The 21,688-nt window shown below is 35.1% G+C and overlaps 2 protein-coding genes across 3 annotated transcripts; one reads left to right on the forward strand and one right to left on the reverse strand.

The window, feature by feature from the left end:
- Positions 1 to 5,329: 5,329 nt before the first annotated feature.
- ABCG21 (ABC-2 type transporter family protein) lies at positions 5,330 to 9,517 on the forward strand. The gene is made up of 5 exons (XM_007046291.3): positions 5,330 to 5,858; positions 5,950 to 6,748; positions 7,862 to 8,053; positions 8,193 to 8,371; positions 8,605 to 9,517. The coding sequence occupies exons 1-5, from the start codon at positions 5,625 to 5,627 to the stop codon at positions 9,253 to 9,255; spliced, it is 2,055 nt and encodes a 684-aa protein (XP_007046353.3). The 5' UTR covers positions 5,330 to 5,624; the 3' UTR covers positions 9,256 to 9,517.
- A 3,991-nt stretch (positions 9,518 to 13,508) lies between these two features.
- Positions 13,509 to 20,457, reverse strand: LOC18610569 (putative isoprenylcysteine alpha-carbonyl methylesterase ICMEL1). Of its 2 annotated transcripts, none has more exons than XM_007046294.3 (11): positions 19,671 to 20,457; positions 18,059 to 18,135; positions 17,530 to 17,599; positions 17,340 to 17,420; positions 16,909 to 16,983; positions 15,671 to 15,772; positions 15,448 to 15,588; positions 15,111 to 15,176; positions 14,868 to 15,011; positions 14,570 to 14,660; positions 13,509 to 14,161 (listed from the first exon to the last, which is right to left on the reverse strand). In XM_007046294.3, exons 1-11 carry the CDS (start codon positions 20,039 to 20,041, stop codon positions 14,000 to 14,002), a joined length of 1,380 nt encoding a protein of 459 aa, XP_007046356.3. In that variant the 5' UTR covers positions 20,042 to 20,457; the 3' UTR covers positions 13,509 to 13,999. The 2 variants fall into 2 exon arrangements, with proteins under 2 accessions (XP_007046356.3, XP_088659751.1); XM_088803625.1 differs by having other exon boundaries at positions 18,059 to 18,130; positions 19,671 to 19,811.
- Positions 20,458 to 21,688: the final 1,231 nt, after the last annotated feature.

Below are 21,688 nucleotides of genomic sequence, written 5' to 3' on the forward strand. Positions count from 1 at the left end.
AGGAGAATAAATAAGTTGATGACGTAATTTAGTAATCGAATAATTAATTAAACAAACCCAAAATTAACAGCTAATTAATCCTTCTCCGTATGAGTCAAAATCGGTGGGATTTTCCATTCAAATGTACCCTGTCATGTGTCTGAAATCTGAATGCATGACGACATACTAGAGCATCAAATCGATGTCATATTAAGTAAGCCGAAGAAACATATCACACACAATAAATTTGACATTTTGGTTGTTGACAAAAAAGATTGTACGTCGATTAATAAGTTGAGTGTTAGCCAATACACTTGTCGCGTGGGGATTGTCTGGCTACCAGCATTGCCATTGGTGGCGCTGTCATCCACTATTAAATTCATTACCTTTCACATGACAGGGACCATGCATCAACCTGATCATGTACGTATTCTCTTCTTTCCCTTGGGTGCCAACTTACAATATTTTCCAACCGATCATCGTGTATTAGTGTTAGAAATGAAAAATTGACAATTCTATTTCCGCAAGGCAAACGCAACACGATTTAGAGAAGGAATCGAATTAATTTTCCGGGCTTTGAGACCATATTATATGTATCTGATAAGCTCAAACTTGCTTGCTTAGACAACTACTGACTGGTCATCCATGTCCAGCCGTGCTAATAAAACTGATATTCAAACTATGACCGATAATATTCCCACGTCTCCCCATTTCTTGTGAGTTGTGAGTAAAACTCTTGGAACAGGGTTGATGACTTTGTTTGAAAAAGATCGATGCCTATAAAAAACAAAGTTGAGTACTGGTACGAATGAGCATTTTGATTGTGTTGGAGTAGTGCGCATTAGGAAGCTAAGCATTTTATTTTTGCCTTTTTTTCTTTGCACGACAAGATAATCATACGGAATGGAAATGGTATTGCAGATGCATTGTTATTGGAAGGAGTAGTTGATGATGAAGCAGCAGTGTTTTATGGTGTGACAGGAACCGGGACAAGATGCTGAGATGCACTAAAGATACATGGAATCTCATACCTCAACACATGAAATAAGTAGTGATGCTTCACTTTAGTGCAACAATGACTAATTATTTTTGGCATGTCCACGGTTCTATTGCTTGGGATTTCAGTGGAGGCAGCTGGGGGCATACCCTTGGCAATGGACGTTCGCCCGCTGCCTCTTTTTATATTAATAGTGTCCTAATTGAAAGCATTTTCGCAAGCCCTGTCTACCTTCTTGGGTTTTTGTTTTTTTCCATTTGATATGTATGACAACTTTTGACTAAGATTAGTAGGATTAAACTGTTGGAACTTAATTTATATATAAGCTTTTATCACTTAATTTGTCTGATTTCCCCAACATAGAAGAGGGTAGAATATATATATATATATATAAAGCAAATGCTCGAACTTGATCACACTTTTAAAATAGGATAAGTTTGAACATATATAATAATAATAATGCGGTCTCACCAATAGCTAGGAACGTACTTGACTTTCAAGTTATGGAGCACTATATATCAACTTATTGTATTGGCAATTTATACTAAGAATTCCATTAAAATAAAACACTACTTACACAATCTTACTTCATCAAGCTCCATTCCCTAATGATCTCTTCATCTCCCCCAAAATTTGGCTGCAGAAGCCAAATGTGTCCTTCATGGATATTAAATTGTATGAACATAAACATGGAAAACACTAATAACATTGAGATCAAAATGAGGTCGCCACGCTACTCAAAGGAGACAAAAACCACAACAGATACCAAGTTAAAGAAGGCGTTTGCTCTGAATGGCCACTAAGATTTTTTTACCAAAAGCTGGAAACTTTCCAGGAAACAGTCAGAAACATTAGTGAAAGTAGGCAAAACAAGGTGATCAAATAAAGAAAGTAAGATTGCATCTTGCACTACTCTCTCTCCAAGTCTACGTATCCATGAATATTTTTTTTGCATTGCATTTGTGTCCTTCTCTCTGGTGATTAATTCCCCACTTGTCTTCTTTCCGAATACATGAATGATCCTACAATGGCACCACACATCTAAACCTGGTTGTTGCCAAATTTTGATGGAAAATCTCACTCTCCAGGAGGAAACTAAATCCATTCAAGAAGAGGTTTGTCTGGGTTTTTTTTTTTAAATTTTGTTCTCCTTTAGGAGTGGCCAAGACCATCCATATACTGCTAGTAATAGATATAGATTGAGGTGGCCAGCTATTGCCTTGTTGAAAATGACTGGGGGTAGACGCCAGCTCAAAGTGATGGGATGAGGTCAGACCTCAAGTTGTTGATAAACATTGAGAGAACATATCCACTTTTTACAGTCTCATCCAAGTTTCAAACATAAAATGCTCTTTGCTTTCATTGGCCTATCATCATCACCTAGCTTTTTTGGATGGCAATAGAAGCAGGCTGCGATTTAACATCTTCTCCTCATACCCACAATTAATTACTTATAAATTAATGATGGATGGTTCCTGGCCTTTGCTTTGCCTGAAACCTTCTTTATCGATTTACTTACTACTAGTACTATGTATGTTATTTCCTTGAACAAAGTCTTCTTTATGCACAATTTTTTATCCCTTTTATCAATTTTTTTATTTGTTTTTTCAACTTTTTCTTCTTGAAAAGTTATATACTATATTAATTGATTTTATATGTCGGCGGTGAAATATTTAAATTTTACGAACATATTTCACATTTAATATTAGAAATAAACATATGATCGAAATCACAAAAAGATGAATATGTACAATAATAATTATTTATGATATAAATAGAAATGGTTGATGCTAATTACAATATTCTAGTGGAAAAGATGACCTATTGCAAAATGCGAAAGTCATGATGCGCAGGAGACCCACAACTGCTGACTCCTACTATGGTACTCTTCTTTATTGGGATTTGTCTTGCCACGTGTAGTGATCAAATGGTGATTAGAATCTGGTCTCTACTTTAATTTATTTTTTCAAAGAGAAAATCTATATTAAGTAATTAAAACAATATAATTTATTGAGTTTTTGACAAAGAGCCTGGCACTTGACCACTTTAGATTCTTATGTAGTTGTTATAATCCAAGGCATGCAATTTTTGGTATTAAAATTAATACATCCTTGTTCTTGGACATATAATAATATATAGTTGTAAAATATTCATTAATTAGTTAATTAATCATGCTAATAGAATTAGAAAAATCCCATTGAGTAAAGAATCGAAGAATTAGGCCAATCAAACCAACAAGAGAAAAGAGATGATAATTTAATAAATGATATTTAATTAGCAAGGGGAGAAATGGAGATAATTGAGAAAAGCAAGGCACTAAGACAGTGTTAGTGGAGAGGTGTAAAAGTTGCAACGCGTCTTCCTTAATTTGATGGCAAAGTGGAAAACGATATAAAAAGGAGGAAGGGGTTGCTGCAAAGCAACGACACTTGGCAAATGTACAAGACCCTAATGGGGTGCCAGAGAATCAAATTTGCTGTGGTCTACAGTAAAAAGTTCAAAACATTAAAGTATACAAAGTGGGGAAAGATCATGTACTAGCTACAGCTACCAGATATTTGTATATAGAATCCAAAGTGTGCATGGGATTTGGGAGTAACCCTGGATTGTTTTTTAATTAGTGCATTAATAAAGGTGATTATTAGATATTCATCTAAGTAAGTGCTCTTAATTATTAATTTAATCAGTGACAGTTGTATATGTCTAATCTTGAACTGTTAAAAAGATTTTTTTTACAGTAGTCACAAGATTGGATGCATTGAAAAATATACATCGAGTCTTGATACCTAGAAACCTGCAAAAAAAAAGAAGAATATTCGAAGAAATTGTCACATAAAATCTTTTTGCCGTACAAGTTAATGAAGGGTTTACAATTGAAGATATACATCCATTAATGTTGACATGAAAATTTGAGTTGAATTTGGTATAAAGAAAAGTGGATGGTCATAGTTGGAAGGTGGAGATCAGAGTTGGGATTGAAAATGAGGATGTAAAGTAAGCATCTAAACTTGGCAATTGGAGAGTCTACGAGGATACCTGGCTGATTTTGAAGCAAACAGGAAAAGCAGAATGAATGAGGTTGGAATAGTTATGGAAAGAAATGAATATTTTTCTCAATGTCAAGGCTCTCCTGCAGGATGCTGATTTCATATCCGATATGTCCAAATTATTCCAGGAATTCCATCTATTTCCCTGAGCTGTATTCAAAACCATTGGTGCAGTTTGGTTTCTTTTGTCCATGTTCACCTTTTGTAGATGATGCAATGCAAAGGGAGCTATTGTATATAGCATAGCTAGTGCAGTAATTGAGGGTGAGGATGATCATATGACACGTGTGTTGTTGAGTGATTAGTGTTACATGAATAAGAGAGAGAAAAAGAAACCAAACAAAACAAAAACACAAACAAAAAATAAGATAGCATAGAGGTTTGGAGGATGTGGAGAGCTGACGGGTCGTTGAGGGAGGGAAGACAGCAAAAGTCGTCTTTTATAGGAAACACGACACGACACAATCTGGAGCACTACCTCTCTCTGTGAATGGGAGGCTGACACCTGCAAGCACCTCCGCTCTTTTTTCTCCTTGAATGAGCGCCCCAGAGCCACAGGAAAGAGAAAGGAGATAGATACCTCCCCCTGGCCCCTGTTCATTTCGTACTCCATGAAGTTGAAAGCTAACAAAAACCCAACAAGCAAAATAAAAAATAAAAACATAGGGTTGGGTGGTTGGCTGGTTGGGGTTCTATTATAGTCTATTTCACACCCAACACCTCACTTCATGATGATTAAAATCACCACCTACATTATCACACTGTTTTTGCTCTTCATATCAAAATAAATCTACTCTTTATATACTCTGATTTCTCTGCACTATTTATAGTTTTCTTTCAAACCTAGCAACTATTACTAGTCTTCTCTCTTTCTTTCTCATTTCGGATTTTAACTTGAAACTTGAAATCATCTCAATATAACTAGGAAATAACTTGAACTGTGAGTAAACCGATCCTAAAATAACTTAAATCTTGAATTGCTTCAACTTAAAACTTTCAAAAAAAAAAAAAGTAATCCAAATGTGTTTATTATGCGTCTATTTTATGGACGGAAAGGCAATTGATATTAAAACGAATCAATTGAACAACATCAAGCTATATAAACGTCCAAGTAATTTTATATGTATATGTACATGGATCTACGTTAACTCATTACATTTTACATTGCACATATCAATCACAAAACAATTTATTTCAATTAAAAATTTTATTTTTAAGAAATTATGAAATGTTTCATAAATTGATTTTTTTTATTCTTAAATTATGGGCGATGACGTGATTTGAGATGGAAGAAATGCTCTCCAAACACGTAGACAAGTGGAAAGGGCAGAGCAATCCACGAATACATCTCCCTTGGACCTCCCAAAACAAACCCTCTTGGCTTAGTATATAGTTTCCTCAGGCTTTGCCCTTACGCCATCAGCCATACCTCAGACTCTATTTCTCGTGTGCTTTCCTCACTTTATTAACTCACATGACTTGTTCTTGCATGTGAGTCGTGATCAGCCCTCTCCGATCCTCCTCCTACTCTTCACCTCTCCACCCAGCTCTCGATCGCCATTACTCTCCTCCTACCATCTTCTTAATTCCTCTAAAAAACCATGATGCCCCCTGAGCAAGAAACTAGCAATATCACCATCCATAATAGTCCGGCCAGCATCATCCTCACAAACAGGACCGAGAACAATGTTTCTGTCCATGCTGAACCATCCGCTTCATCCATCAACGTTGTCCCATGTTCTCAAGAGCCAATCCCTGCCCATCAACAACAAGAACAACAAACTCCACTTCGGATTTCAGTTCTACGCGAATCCTTACGTCCTGTAACTCTTAAGGTTCTGTACACTCTCTAGTCTCTTGCACATTTGGCTAAATATGTGTAACAGTGGCTAATTATGTGTTTACAACTTGTTAATCACATTGCAGTTTGAAGAAGTAGCCTACAGCATCTATTCGAATACCACAGCTAGAAGGTGTTTATCCTCGCAAGAGCCGAAACCCAGAAGAAGTGTACTCAACGGTGTTAGCGGTGTTGTTCGACCTGGTGAGCTACTGGCAATGCTTGGCCCGTCCGGTAGCGGTAAAACCACCCTCCTGACAGCCCTTGGAGGTCGTTTAACTGGAAAGCTATCCGGCACCATAACATACAATGGGCGGCCATTTTCTAGCTCCATGAAGCGCAAGACAGGCTTTGTCTCTCAAGATGACGTGTTGTATCCCCACCTCACAGTGTTAGAAACGCTGACTTATGCTGCTTTGTTGAAATTGCCAAAAGAGCTCACCAGGGAAGAGAAAATTGAGCAGGCTGAATTGATCATAGTGGAACTTGGCTTAGTAAGATGCAGGAACAATATAGTGGGTGGGCCTCTTCTTCGGGGGGTGTCGGGTGGGGAACGTAAACGTGTCAGTATTGGCCTGGAGATGTTAGTGAACCCGAGTCTGTTGTTGCTGGATGAGCCCACTTCAGGACTCGACTCCACCACAGCGCAGCGAATTGTAGCTACCTTACGCCGCTTAGCACGCGGTGGCCGGACCGTGATCACCACCATTCACCAGCCCTCAAGTAGGTTGTACAGGATGTTTGATAAGGTGTTGGTGCTATACGAAGGGTGTCCCATTTACTGCGGGCGTGCCGATCAGGCCATGGAGTATTTCAGTTCCATTGGTTTCACACCCGGTTTCAATTTCTTGAACCCTGCTGATTTTCTGCTTGATCTAGCTAATGGTAAGCAACTCTTCCAACTTAAAATTTCTTTTAATTGATAACAGAAATTGCAAAGTGGGGGAGGGATTAGAAGTTGGAATGACCAAACCCAGAACTTGAAAGAATGATTATCTGTCAACTTATTTAATTGATCATTCAATCCATTGCTGCAACCTTACATGCATATTTTATTTTATTTTCTTTTCTTTTTTAAGGTTATTGAATATATTAATTTAAGTTCAAACTAAATCCTTCTTCATATTTTATGGTTTCAATCACTGTCATGATGCTTATGTGCTGTTAATATCAGAAAAGAAAAATGCTAAAGCCCCAGCAACAAAAGTATCATATATAACATGAGATATGACAAAGACAACTCTAAGTTTAGATATCAATGTTGCGTTGGCTTGGGATTTAATCCATTTTCGACCACACGTACACACAACCAACCATTAAAGTAAATAACCTTTTAGCATTTATATGTGTAACTAGGAAATTAATGGTCCCTCTGGCTCAACGATTTTCAGCATTTCTGAACCTAAAGCTACCGTATTGGTGAGGTAACTAACTAAGATAGGTTTTTTTCCCCCTTTTGCAAGAGAAGCCAGCAGCATGTTAACCAGAATGCACTCTAATTGAATAATCAGTCATATATTTTAGCTTTGAGCAACGAAGGCTAATAATTTAAGTCAAAAAGGTTGTCAATTAATTATTTAATTCGGGGTATTTATTTTTGTTTCTTTATCTCTTATATCTTTCTTCTTCTTCTTCTTCTTTTTGACTGGGATTTGCTTATTGATAATTGAAGCTCTACCATTCACTTGATTTCTAATAATAACTTTTTCATCTTTTTGGCCCTTCCCCACTTTGCAATTATTTAGCTTTAGTTATATATATATATATATATATATATATATACATGGTGGATTTGAATAGTCTAAAAAGTCAACATAAGGACATTATTTTAGAAATGATTGTTCAATCAGAAAAATAATGAACACTAAGCTCTTTTGCTATGTGAAATAATTCATATGGAATGATCTAAAGATTTTTAGCTATTCAGAGGTCTAATAATTTATCTTATCTGATTCCTCTCTGTTTCCTGCTAATTACATGACTGTTTTGGACAAGCAGGTATAGCCCCCGACGTAAAACCGGATGAGCAGCTAGAGTTCCATGGCAGAGTAGACCACCATGATGATCAAAATTCCACTAAACACTACCTAATATTGTCTTACAAGAAGAATATATTCCCTGTATTGAAGGCTGATATTGACCGAAACTTGCATGATTCGTCTTTGTCAACAGTAATATCATCAAAATCAAGTAAGTAAAAAAATTATAGTCTGCCAACAGGTGCAGCTGTATGCGATTACCATCAGTGCTTGTGTCAAAATGTGAAAGTTCTCTGCTTGCATGCAGCTGCTTTGTATTTATTTGGCAGTGATCATTAGTTTTCTTACAGGGTGTGAGGTCCGATGGAACACCACCTGGTGGGAACAATTTAAGGTCTTACTGAGAAGGGGTTTACAGGAGAGGAAGCATGAATCCTACTCATGCCTAAGAATATTTCAGGTCATGTCAGTTTCGATTCTTTCAGGCCTTCTGTGGTGGCATTCTGATGTTTCACACATACAAGACCAGGTATCGATATCATGACCCTGAATTCTTTCCTTCAAGCTCTCCAAAGCATGAAATTTGGCTTGTGGGGGCCGTTTGGTACTGGTAGTAAAGTATATTCACTATTTTTCCAGTAACAGACCCTTGGAAATTTTACCTGGACGTTATGAAATTAAAGGATCTACTGAATTTATATTTTCAATTAGGCTGTGTATCACGATCAATAAACATTGATAACAAAATAAATATTTTTACAGGTGGGACTGCTGTTTTTCTTCTCAATATTCTGGGGTTTTTTCCCTCTGTTCAATGCCATATTCGCATTCCCTCAAGAGCGGCCAATGCTAATCAAAGAGCGAGCCTCGGGGATGTACCGTCTGTCCTCATATTACTTTGCCCGAACAGCCGGTGACTTGCCAATGGAGCTTGTTCTTCCAACAATATTTGTTACCGTCACATATTGGATGGGCGGCCTCAAGCCATCACTAGTCACATTTGTACTAACCCTCTTAATCGTACTGTTCAACGTGCTGGTCTCTCAAGGGCTAGGACTGGCACTGGGAGCCATTCTGATGGATGTAAAACAGGGTACAACCTTAGCTTCTGTGACAATGCTTGTGTTTTTATTAGCCGGTGGATACTACATTCAGCACATTCCTCTTTTCATAGCTTGGTTGAAGTACATTTCTTTTAGTCACTTCTGCTATAAGCTGCTGGTGGGGGTGCAGTACTCAGTAAATGAGGTGTACGAGTGTGACATTGGGATGCATTGCAAGATAATGGATTTTCCTGCAATCAAGTATCTTGGTCTTGACAATAAGTTGTGGGATGTCGCTGCTTTGACAATAATGTTAGTGGGATATAGGCTCCTGGCTTATGTGGCTCTAAGAATTGGGCAGCCTCACTGACCATGTCTATCTGTCAATGACTCCTCCAGCAATTTACTTGTTGAAAGTCGAGAAATTGATGAAGATGGTCTGCAATTTGATTGCATAATCATGAATTCTGACAGAATCTGTGATCATTCAAGACATCTCTTGTCACATTATTTTAAGATTCAGGTCATCCTAATGAATTAAAGATTAGCAATTTTGTTGTCTATTTACATGGAACTTGTGCTGGTAAAGTGGGTTAATTATTATAAGAATCTGCTTTCTTAAGCTTTTATCACGGTCTTAGACCAAATATGCCGCATTATCAGAGGAGAATTGGGTAATTAACGGTAAGACAGAAAACATTCTCTCAAAAGAGAGAGTTAAGTTAACCGGTGCTTGGATAACTCCCATCTCTGTAAGATTAAGCTCCCTAAAAGGGGTGAAGCATGCTAATTATTCACCAAAGTTGCTGCTTACTGTACTTGCAATAACTAATTTGATTCTTTGAATAATTTAATGAATGAAATAATTCTTTTCATAATGGAAAATGCGAAACAGCAGCAATTGGCCAAGATGGAATAGAATCAAGACACTTGATAACTATTTCTTTTAATACAAACTATAAATATTAGCTTAAAACAACTTTAAAAAAAAAAAATATTAGCTTAAAACCAGATAGCAGAACAGGCCATAGAAAAATCAGAAAGAAACAAAACAAAGACATCCCAAGGAATGATCGATTATAAGAGGCCTATCATGTCATCGAGCATGAGATTTTTGAGATGAGAAAAACTTGTCCCAGATTATTCTTGCTTCCCAATTCAATGAAGATTGACATTTATTAAGAAATACTACACATTAAGTTTTTGATCCTTAACTATACAGATTTTTTGTTTTTCTATTTCAAAAGCAAAAGATTAAAAAAAATTAAAAATGAGAAACAAAAAGAGCCTTAAAATTTTTATGATCATGCAGGTATCAATAAAAAATGCACAACAAATCTTAGTTAGTCATGTCAAGTAGATGGTTAAATGATGCCCTCACGTCCTGATTCAGAGCTTCTTGGCCTTGTTTTAGAAGTTAGAATAAGCATCCATTATTAATGAACAATGAGAGTGAAATATGCCAAAGCAAGGGTATCTGATACAAGCATGAGCATCTCCCCACACCTAGCTCTCCAGCACAAGGTTATTCTATTCTGTAAGCTCCCATCAATCCACCATGCCTCCACTAAGTTGAACTCACTCATCACTGATATTGGTTCCTAAATCTCAACTATAAATTTGAGTTTGTCTTGGTTAATTTGTGCAACAACTGGAGTCCAACAAATTAAGGTAGAGGCACCTCTGGTTAATTTCTGTGGTAGCTAGCAGGACAGGAAAGAGGAATGGCATCACTCAAGGCTGAAAAACCTGTTGGCACTCCATCCTCCGGGTCGGGGCAGGCCAAGAAGGAGCCCATCAAACCCAGCGGCAGTGCACCCAAAGCTCCGATCTCCAAGCCGGCCCCTAAGAAGACAGAGCAGAAGCCTCGGGAGCCTAAAAAGAAGGTACATATTATTCTGTTTATTCACTTCCCATAGCAAATTGATGTATCCACTTTTCCAAGCTTTTGGGAGCTTAGTTCCAATTAATGCACTTTTAATAATCAGTGGCAAGGGACACATGCGTTAATCAATAAATTTTCCACGGTTAATTGATACAAAATTTGTTGCTTTAATTATTATTTTTGTGTGACTGATGTGTCTTAACCTTTCCTTTGGATGAATTGGCAGGCATCGGGAGCAAAGTCAGCAGCTAAAGTAGCCAAGTAGGAATAGGAAGACAAGAGCTTCATGAACAGGGCATGGAGCAGGAACTTAAGTGGTCAGGATGGTGATCATTGTTGGAATTACAAAAAATATTGCAAAGCTCTTGCCTTGTAATTATTTTTATATATATGCATGAATATGTCTCTCTTTTTAAGCTTTACCTAATCAATAAAAAGTTATTCCATACATATATATATATGTAATTTCCAAAGGGTCTCATTGTTTCCTCTTTAATCATTATAGATTGAATTTGACATTCAATTTTATTAAAACTATAATTATTCATAACTAGAAAGATTTAATTGAATCATTGAAAATATCTACAAAAGCAATAAAAAACGTTCAATTTTATTAAAATTATAATTTTTTTAACTAGAAACATTTAATTGAATCATTGAAAATATCTATAAAGCAATCAAGAAAGTCTTGTTCTTTCTCATTGCCTTTCAAAAAAAAAAATAATGACAAAATAAACACTCCAACTATGTGGCATATATATATATATATATATATATATATATATATTTACATATTTTTAATTTTGAATTTGAAAAAAAAAAAGTTAAAACCTTACTTTTAAGAGAATATGTATCAACCAATTAACCAAATGTTATGATCCATTTATATATGAAATAATCAAAATTTAAATTATGATAAAATAATAATTAAAATTGAAAAAAAAAAGGGAAAAAACGAAACTTAAATGTCACACTCACGTTTGTCTCCCCACCAGCAGCGGGGCAGTGCTTGATTTGAGTACCTTGGACTAATATGATGTGGAGCTGAAGTTGGAACAAGATGGCTGGCTACTAGTAATAATTAACAATGCTATGACTGTTCTTTCTTTTTTGTTGAAAAACATGCCATGGTCTGTTCTAACGACAGAAATACAAGTTGAGAATGTGTTAGTTTCCATCTCTACGAAATTAAGCAATCAAAAGGCCTTGCTTGAAATTTAGCAAAACAAACAAATAAAGATCGATTTAAAGAAACAAACAAAGCCGAAGAAAAAGAAGAGGTGATGATGATGATGGAGAAAGACCCTAATTAATTAAGATATATAGCTACCTAGGCACGTAGGTCATTTTAACAGACACGAAAATCCCCCATTATTAATTGCTAGCTCCCCCTCCCGTCCTCTCCTCTCCCCGGCCGCCCAGGTAAACTTTTTATCACTAATAGGTCTACAAATAATAATAATAATAGCTTTAATCCCATCAACATTCATTTAAAATTTTGTATGCGTGCTTTTTGTTCTTGTCAATCGCTTCATCTTGATATTAACCTAATTATTCCTTTACAAATTATAATCTTTATATTCTTGCGTAGAATTGAGTTACGAGGACGCTATATATGCTAGTAATATCAGCCCAAAATTATTCTAAGCAAAGCATCTGATTCTGTAAAATAATAAGGCTTGAAGTTGCTGTCCAGGTCGGTTAATTATTCCATTTCTTGTCTTCAACTTCCACCATCCACTTATCACCTTCTGCTCAGCGATTCTAATTCCTTTGCCACACTTAAGCACAAGTCTTCTATATATACAGACCATAGAATTAGGGAAGAAAACAACAATATATATCTAGTTTGTTTCTTTTGCTACTTGTCTGGCAATGGCATCACTCAAGGCTGAGAAACCCGTTGGCACGCAACTCTTTGGCCAGGCCAAGAAGGAACCTGCCAAGGCCAGTGATGGTGCCTCCAAACCCGCAGCCAAAAAGGGCGTTGCTCAAAAGCCTCAGCAACCTAGTAAGAAGAAGAAGGTATATATATTATCAGGCCATAAAAAAAAAATACGCTTTTTTATTTTATACTATCTATCTCTTTTCATGAATGAATACCATTAATCATCCTATGCTTGATTTATGCTTCATCTGCAGGGCAAAGGTGGGAAAGCAGCAAGCAAGCACTAGCTGCCTGGCAACTCAAGTGCAGATTTTCTTATGATTAGAGATCCTGGATATCTAGATGTTATTTCTACTTATTTATGTTATGACTTATGAGCAGGGGAAGTTGATAATTTAGGGTTCTTGTAAGTTACAGTTTGACAAGATTGCGCTAATGAAATAATATAGCATCGGGAAGGGAATGAATTTATAGTAGCACCATCAACTTTTTTATTTTTTGGAACACCATCAACTAATTAAAGATTAAAATTTCAGTTAAAAAAATGATACTTAACCTATTTAAAAGGTCATTATGGAATTGTTTCAACATATACATGTCACGGACTTAAGTTTTCAATCTAAAAAACATGCTTAATAAGTTAAACAAGACTCATATTTATATACCTGAAATCCATTCCATCTTTTATTGATATATATGATTGGAACATTCATATAGCCTTTGATGCATGCCTCATGTCTCTCCGAGTACTTTCTGTCTCTCATCTTACTTCCATTTCATCAATTTTCAAGTTTCACCTTGTTGTTATATATATAAAGTTAAAACTGCAACAAAAAGAAAGAGACAAGCATATATAATAGGACGGCGTATCTACAATCTAACATATTATATTGTTAGTGGGATTCAGCTTGACACTTCTTCCTTGAGCAAAACAAGGAAGAAACAAATGTGCTGCTGGACCTTCTACAACTGTAGCCCCCAGCATGAGAGCCTCACCTTTAAAACAGAATATTAAATAGGGTACAGGCCTAGCCGAATATTACATACGGGCCTTCAAAACTATAGCAATGCAATGCAATGCAATGTTGAGTTTTCCACCATTTTAGCCCCAAATTTTTAAGAGATGGCTACCTGCCTACATTCTATGGTAATATACCCATTCTCCCACAATCCTCCCACAATTGATGCCAAGTAACCTCTTCACCAACGACACGAGAAAGAGGGGGAAAATAAGCATGGTAAAGATTATCTATAAAGTAAATATATTTCCATTGTGATATGCACATGTACATTTGGTAGTATATGCCTTTCGGGGCTGACAGATGAGCAATGGTCAAATGGCTAGAAAGGGCTGACACTATGAGCCAATTTCAACATGAATTCAGGTACAAGGCGTCTTCTTGGAGGAGCCACTGCATCTCTTGCAAGGGCATCTTCATCACCAGCATGTATGATGGCAACAAGGTCTTCAAACATCTCATCTCTGCCACCTCTCATGGGATCCTGAATAATATGTCGGCCAAATATATAACATGTAAATATTTCTCCTCAGTGAAAGTGACATATCAATGGCAAAAGATCCTGAGATCTGAGGCTTATGTGTATAGACAATTGCAAACTTAACAAGACAAGTTGGTGCTCAATAGAAGATAACATACAAATCATGCATTCCTTTCTGCTCTTAGGTCTAGGCTAAACAAGTCTTCCCCATCCTTAAAACCCTCATTCCTAAACTCCAGAACATTTTACTAGAAACTAAAGGACCTCAAACATTTTTTAAAACTAAACGGGCTCTTACTCAGTTTAAAGGACCAAACATATCAAGAGGATATACATCTAATGTCAGCAAAGTCTGCAGAGAAAGCGCACTGGTACATCTAACACACAAAGCATTGTTACATCTTCCATTACCTGAAGAAACAAATCCGTGTGAGTCTTTCCATCATACAATACGGATTCTGCTTTCCCTCCAAGTCTTTGAAGAGTATCAGCAAAATTTTTACTGCATGGGAAGCATGTTATAAGAAGTTTGTATAAATCACTTGGAACATTTGAATAAGTTAAGGCCTAACCATGCAACAATTATTACTCCAAAAGCATCTCAATACCGCTGAGAATGACAAAACAGTAACCTGATCTAACATTCATAATCCACAAAATTGACAATTAATTATGCAATCATGTAATTCATCAAAGAGGAGATTTAAACCTGGCATCTGAAGGAATGGAATAATCTCCAGTCCCATGAAAAAGAATGATAGGAGGAAGGAGAGAAACAGCATGCTTAATGTTCAAGTCCTGTACCAATACTTCAGGAGAGAATCGACGCATAGAATCTTCCCCCTCCATAATGCTATATGAAAATGCAAAGACATTTGTTCAAATTAGGGAAAAAGCAGATAATAGGGCAAAACAAGGTTTCGTGTATGTAACTTAAAATGAAAGTACTGACCTTAAAAAAATCGAACGGTATAAACCCCGACTATGGAAGTGATCTATAAGGTTAAAAAGATTGTACCTGTTGGGGAATGTTAATGATAATTGAGCATCACAGAATCAGCACAAAAAGGGAACTACTTTTATTACATAAAAATTTGCTTGAATATATATTAAGAGTGAAATTTTGAAACCAAAAACTATTCAATTTTTACTACTAAAGTTATATTCATCATCAACTTAAATTTCAGGAACATAAGGAAAAAAATTGAGCTGTATTGTTAGAATGCCCATGTCCATTACGTGCTGAAAAGAAAATTTCCAATGGCATGAAATTTTTAATAAATATTTACCCTCCAGACAAACCAAAATAAGCCTTTATCTGGGACACACTCCAAGAAACACTGTCGCCTTCACCAGCCTCTTTGATTGCCTGCTCAACAAGTGAACAAGCAGCGATATGTGCACCAGCTGACTGTCCCATAAGATAAATCCTGTTAAGACAAAGCATGAACAGAATACTAAATATAATGAACTGAATTAAAATGGAAATGTTACTAATCCCATGACCCATACCTGTTGGGATCACCTCCATATTCAGCAATATTATTGCAAACAAATGAGATACCTTGAGAAGCGTCCTTCACCATTTCACTTATTGTGCCTTGTGGAAAATTTCTGCATGCAGATTCCAATTATCAGAAGTAGGAAGGTTACACACTTGAAGCATAAATTCAAACAAAAATTAGCTACAGAGAGGTGTCATCCCAGAGCAGTATCAAGGGACTGATTCTTATAACATCCAAATATCATCACACCACATAAAGTGGTCATATTGTACTAATCCAACAGTAAAAAATTATTATCCAAGTAATTACATATTGTGCAATACATAAATTTTTAGTTCAAAATCCTTCATCAAAATATAACTTGCCAACTTTGATGAAAAATGGAGATTATAGTCATTTTAGAGATAAAAACACAAATGCTACTTATCATGAACAATAAAAAACAAATGCAGCCTTTTAAATGTGTTCAGAGTGCATCAAAATTCTTTCAGATGCCAATACCATTACAAAGTAAGTGTAACAGTTCCCAGTTAGATATTTTCCTTGCTAAACGGTACCCTAACCACCTTCAAGTTTTCAAAAGAAAGAAACTAGGAAAGAGCAAAGGGCCAAAGAAGGGGGAAAAGGAAAAGAAACGAAAGAAAAAAAACAGGCATATATTCTTTCAATTTTCAACAGACTTTCTCCAGATCCAATGAAATCCAATGATTCATATGAAGATGATAGCTGGTCAAGAAAAGTTAAATTCAAATTTGAGAACAAAAGATATTTGTAAAGGAAGACAAAAGGCAACAGTAAAGTCAATAAAAATGAATTACAGGTAAGGCATTCGCAAGAAGTTTGAGGGGGGACCAAGTGAAAATAAGATAATGAAATTGTATTATAAGATCATCGCATGCCCAAATAGACAAATAACTGCCCCACCAAGAACTTTAAAACTAAACAAACCAAGAAAAAATCAGTAAATAACATCTACTAAGACATGAGCCCCGCTGGTGATAAAAGATGAGAACAGGTTACATTTTGCAGTTACCAAATCACGAAGGTTTCTACATGTAATTGTTGAAATGCTTAAAAGGCTAGCTTATAACAGTAGTTATGATACAGTTATAAATTCTCTTTAGCATATGATATGGAGGTCAAAGTATAATTTATAACTTAATCAAGAATTATAATTAAGTATTAATCCAGCAAAGTACTGTCATGTTCTATGACAGAACGTTGCCTTAAAGGGATATATTTCACCTGTAGTCTATGCATGCCACCATGATGTCTCTTTCTGACAACTGTTGACCTAAAAGAGAACCCCATGCTTTATAGCTGCATCAAGAAAAAAAAAAAAAACTCCATGAAACAGATCAAGGATAGCAAGCACAAATCAAAAGAGGAGCCAAAAAGGGTATAAATATAACGACAGAAAGCGTAGACATAAAAGTGATCAGAATCTGCTTTGGAAACGGTAAAGAAAAAGGAGAAATGATTAGTATGTACTTCCCCATCTGTTTATGTCAATTACTTATCATCTACGAATAGTTCAGGTATCTTTCAGTCCGATCACACAACAAAATAGAAGCTTTAATCTTCCAATAAAATTAAAAGGGAGCTAGCTGCTGGTACATCAAAAATTTCTATGACATGTCCAAACATACAACGTCAAAATACAACAAATCACTCACCCAATTATCCAGGCTCCACCAGTTATGAAAGCTACCACTGGTTTTGGCCCTTGGCTGCCTTTAGGTAAATAAAGATCAAGCCTGCAAACAAAATTTAAGCTCTCATGACTGAAATTCTAATATAATTGCAATGATATACATATTAAATGCTTGGAATGCACAAGAAATTGACAAAGACCACCAACTTTACCTATTTCTTGGCTGTTCACCATATATTATGCTCCTACGGACCTGTCTGGAGAAGAAGTAGTAATAACCAACTGCAAAAGACGAATAGGCAGGTTATGCTTTTTCAGATCCATAAGTTAAATATAAACTGATGAGAGATGTCATACAAGACAGTGTCAAAAATTAAGACTTTGTTTGGTTGTTACTTTTGCTGCTTGCTTTTTGCCATTTTCCTTTTGCTTCCAAAAATATTGCTATAAAGCAAAATCATAATTGATGAGAAATGACCAAATGACTAAAATCAAACATTAATTCTAACATGATCATTCTATATATATGTAAAATCATGCATTCTTTATTCAAAATATTTACAATTTTAGTTTTTAATTCATCAAATATATTGTTTACTTTTGTGGGCAAATGAATTTTTTGCTTTTTACGACTAGAAGCAAAAAGCAAGTAGCAAAAGCAACAATCAAATGGCACTCAGTAATAGATGAATAGGAAATATATGGTTGACTTTTTCCAATGATCCAGTTAACAACATGGACCTTGAATAAAACCCGGCATGAGTAACAGTGCATAACAACCAAGGGCAAGAAATCTTGTGATCCATCTGTAGCCTACCCTGAAAATAATCAATGATCAGGAAAAATCTCGTAGAAAAGTTAAACGTAAAAGTGATATAAGCATCTCAAATAACAGTAGAATACAAAAAGAAAATTCTGAGTCCTTGAGCAACATATAGACAATAAAAAGATACTGATCTTAAAGTTTAAAGCCTCACAAATTGATACTTCTTCTCTTCTCTTTTTACTAACTCTAATTAATTGAGTTTGTTACATAATTATATCCTCTTAGGGAACTCATTAATATTCTTTTCAAATTAATCAAAATTCTATTTGCACTCCAGCACATACCTTGCACAGCCTACAACTCATGAATTTCTGTTCCTACATCTGCTCTAGTCAGCCAACAATTCATTTTTAGATATTCCCAATGAATTTACCATTAATACTATTTTAAGTTGAATTTCAGCTTATGGATCCCCATTCACTTTTGTCCTTGCTAAACATTACCGTACCAAAAGATAGATTCTTTTCTTTTGGGGGGGCAAGAAGACATTGATTTCCAATCTCTAACCATTTGTTTCATAATTCACTAGCAACATACACACGTATGTGTGTAAAAGGAAATGGAAAGTGTTTCTGAAAATATAAAATAAATTCTTTTTTTTAGAAAACAAAAAAGGAAACTAGTGAATGGGCAATTGTTGAGTAAGTGGGAGGTAAAATGAATATTATTCTGTAATTTTATTTATCAAATTAGTAGTATATACAAACATGATTCTTGCTGCATGCACAATTAGCTAAAGAATATAAGGTTTCTGTTAGATGAAGATGCTAAATTTATCATTGAAAACTTTGAATGGTTCTTAATTAATAAGGTAGATTTAAAGCTTCTTTAATAATCATTAGCTTTAGATTTCTCAACATAGGATAGTTGAATGCATCAGGAGCAAAACCAACTACAGAATTTTGTCTCAGGGTCATAGTACAGAAACCTCCACATAAATGGTCATCAATAAATATCATAAAATCTCACAGATGAGCTATTGACTCCTCATCCAATAAGTTACATCCTTTACTGCTCAAGGAATTGGCTGCAGCACATTCCCAACCCCAATTAGTCAGTAAAAGGAAAACAGCAACATAATCCAAGACAGTTATGAAAAGCAAGGGGGCCATTAAAACCGAATATTTGTTCCTTCTTTCCCCATTTTTAAGTCAAAATAGGAGTAGCAAAAGATTTTAGCACTATTCCCTATCATCAGATCATCCAATTCTTATTAATTTTTCAGACACCAACACAATGTACCACATTAAACCACTCTTATGAAAGCTAAAGATGGATCTCAGGGAACAATCCTTAAGCACAACAAAAAAGCATTTCCTGGAACATATGGAACAAACATCCGTGCCTCTCAATCAATCAAATATCAACTCTCCCAATATAAGAAAGATCAATCCACGAAAACAAGAAATACTACTTGACTGTCAATCCATCAAAACAACATTCTTTTAACATAAACATACAAGTAGTCCAAAGAAAAATGAAAAATATCATTAAAAAGAGAGCAATTTCACAACAAAAGAAGGGTACCCGAGATATCTTAGAAGTTTCAAACTTAAGCGAGTGATGAGAAACGTCTCGGCAGCAGCATGGCCGACTTCCCGGCTTATAGACTGGCGGGGACTCTCATCAGCTAGCAAAGCAAGCGAGCTATCGCTGGCAGTCCGGCGCCGCCTCTGCTGATAGTTGATGAAGGCATTAGAGTTGTTAACATTGCTTGTGCTGTTGTAACTTGAAGCTCTAGGTAGAAGAGGCTTAATGGGAATAGCCTTTTCAGTGTCGAATTGTGAAGAAATGAGGAGGCTCGTTGATGGGTCAGGATCGATCTCAGCTTTCAGCAGCATTGTGGCTGCCGATGCAGAGGACGGATGGTTTGATATGGGCAAGATTGGAGATGGCATTATATTTCTCCTTCTTGTTGGATTTTTGTTTCCTCACTTTGGTTTTTGGGAAGTTTGAGGATTAATCTTGGATTCGTTTCCGGTAGCGAACCTAGCGCTGTCTTTTGCTGTCCAATTCAAAATGTTTGTTGGTTTAATTGTTCATGAGGTTGTTACAAGAAGCAAAGACTTTGGTGTCCCGGAAAATTGGGAAAACATGGGATTCGACAATACTACCAGTACCAATCAAGATTGAAGAGGAGATATGTTGACCAAAACCCGGGCTGGGCAGGGCAGGGCCAGGCAGTCCCCCGGCGGAGAGAAATTGGTCGGAGGGAGGAATGATAAAAGGAGAGATGGAGGGGCACAGAGCAGGTGTGTTGCCGGTTTCAGGCTATAGGCTATAGCCCCATTCTGGTTTGCCACATGGACGCATCCATTATTAATAAATATTTTTATCAGCAGCAGTTTTTGGAATTTGATCTCGTACGATTTGAACATTTGGAAGTTGGAATTGGTCCTTGTCTTTATTTGCCCTTTTAGACTTCCACGCCCCAAACTCTTCCCTGTTAAATAAATTATTTTATTAAATAAAATTAAAATATTAAATATAATTATGACGAATATATTTACCTCTAAAATGTTTGTTAAATATATATAATAAATGAGTCATGAATGATAAGAATACACTATTAATTAAATAAATGTATTTTAAATAAGTTAAACAAATTAGATGTGAAATTTTTATGTCTAAATAATGTGGACAAGATTATTCTAAATTCAAACTTACTTTTTAACCTGATGTGGTGTACAAAATTACTAGTGGTTTGACAAAATGTGGTATACAAATAATTAGACGGCACCTATGCAGAGGCGGAGCCTCCGTATAGGATGGAGGGCCATTGCCCCCAAACATTTTTAAAATTTTTTATAAGTTTTCATAATGATTTCTTAAAATAATTTTTTATTTAATAATTAATATAAATAAATAATAATAAAATAATTTTATTTACTTGATTCAGTTTTAAAGTTTGCTTTATTTTTTAATTTATATTATTATTTATTTATTTTTATTTTATTTACTTATATATTCTAAATCTCTATAGATTTTTTTTTACAAATTTGTACAAACCATCAATCACATTCTTTTTTTTTCTTTTTTATTATGTCATATGTGGATTTCATATTTTATTTATCATTTTCTTCTTCTCTCTGTTATGTGAATTTTATTTTTTATGATTTTAATTTTTAAAATAAATAAATTATTATATAATTTTTAAATATAAATTGTAATGTTGCGCTGTTATTTAAAATTTTTAATATATCATTTTTTTATTTAGAATAATCAATTCATTCTAACATGTATATTATAAATTTTAAGTAATAAAAATATACATACAAATTGATAGAATGAAATACTTGTATTTCTTTTGTTACAATTTTATTTATTATATGTATTTTTAATGACTCTCAAAATAATTTTTTATTTAATAATTAGTTTTATTCTTCAAATTGTTTGATAAAATTAGAGTCATTATAATTAGCATATTGTTAGTTAAATCTAATAAATAAATTCTAAACTAATATATTAAGCCTATCAAATTTTAAAAAAAATAAAAGTCTACTAATCTAACCGATTAAATGTTAATATAAATATAAACTTATTAT

This window comes from Theobroma cacao, chromosome 2 (assembly GCF_053813885.1).
Source record: "Theobroma cacao isolate CCN51 chromosome 2, ASM5381388v1, whole genome shotgun sequence".
Lineage (NCBI taxonomy): Eukaryota > Viridiplantae > Streptophyta > Magnoliopsida > Malvales > Malvaceae > Theobroma > Theobroma cacao.